The 1,150-nt window shown below is 49.4% G+C and overlaps 1 protein-coding gene across 1 annotated transcript in view; it reads left to right on the top strand.

Annotated features, from left to right (window-relative positions):
• Positions 1–909: 909 nt before the first annotated feature.
• The window catches only part of POP5 (POP5 homolog, ribonuclease P/MRP subunit), a 3,023-nt gene continuing 2,782 nt past the window's right edge, over positions 910–1,150 (top strand). The window contains exon 1 of the mRNA XM_026859927.1: positions 910–996. Coding sequence (XP_026715728.1) covers positions 910–996 — 87 coding nt within the window. The remainder of the gene's footprint in view (positions 997–1,150) is intronic.

Below are 1,150 nucleotides of genomic sequence, written 5' to 3'. Positions count from 1 at the left end.
GGACTTTGATATAATTAAAAAATGTGAGAATAGCTTATCACCTAGGAGCTCACTGTATTGACAAGTGGAACAGATGACGGCTAGATCCCAGTTTGGATACTAAAACACAAAGCAATACGGCAAAGATCAATGCAATGCAGTCTCTGTCACAGAGAAAATGCTTCTATCTGCATCAGCTTCAGAAACCATCAAACTTCCCCAGTCCCTTTAATCACAGCCCCAAAGAAAAGGTCTCTTGGAAAGTCCAGGTTACTTTGTGCTTTTTTCTTCCTAGGCAACTCATATTCTAGAGTTCTCCAAAAAACATGACCCAAGAATGTGATCATGGGTGAAGGACAGAGGAGTTAATAGAGAGAGAGCAGCAGAATAGGCATCTATTTCAGAGGGCAGAAGTTTATCACCCAGAACAGGATTTCCACTGGGTTTATCATTGTTTTCTTTGTCTAGAATTAAGGTCATTAAAGAAGATGTTTCCACTTTGAATTAGCAATGAGTTCCCACTTAATTTATAGTGCCTCGGTGCTCCCGTGTGATACGGCTCCAGGGACCTCGGTGTTTCTCCTCTGAATTATATGTTGCCCTAACTGGTTCTTTCTCCCACCTCACATCTTTTCCCTGACGCTCCCATTCCCCTTTCCCCAGTTTCTCCTTTTCAAAGAGCACTCCCTGCTTCTGCAGGTCACGTCAGAGATCACACCTTTGAAAACCACTATAGAAATAATTGTAAGAAGTAGCTCTGTTCCACAATTCTCCTCGAAGTACACATCCCAAATCACCCCATACCTGGAGCCTGAGGAGCTATAAATACTGGAGCAGTTTCGTGAGGTAGCAAAGGCAGAGCGCTCTTCCAGAGAGGGGTACAGGGGCGGCACTGGACACTCTGCTAATGCCCTCAGCCCCGGAAGGCAGATGGCGGCCCCCCACCACCACAGCCGGAGGGTGACTGCAGCACCGGGCCTGTCCTCGCCCGCCTCGCTCCAGCCGGACGAAGAAGGGGTGAGCGCGGGACGTCCCGTCTCCATCATTTAAGACTTTTTAGCACTAGACAAAGCGGGCTGGGGTCACTTCAGCCCAGGCGGGTAGAAGCAGCGCAGCGAAAACGGCCAAAGCCAGCGGAACCACCTCCCGCAAGGCCGGGGCAGCCGCGGGC

Source organism: Athene cunicularia (assembly GCF_003259725.1).
Source record: "Athene cunicularia isolate RWA chromosome 15 unlocalized genomic scaffold, athCun1 chr15_part1, whole genome shotgun sequence".
NCBI classification, from domain to species: domain Eukaryota; kingdom Metazoa; phylum Chordata; class Aves; order Strigiformes; family Strigidae; genus Athene; species Athene cunicularia.
The sequence above is the reverse complement of the archived record's forward strand: the minus strand, read 5'-3'. Positions and strand labels throughout refer to the sequence as shown.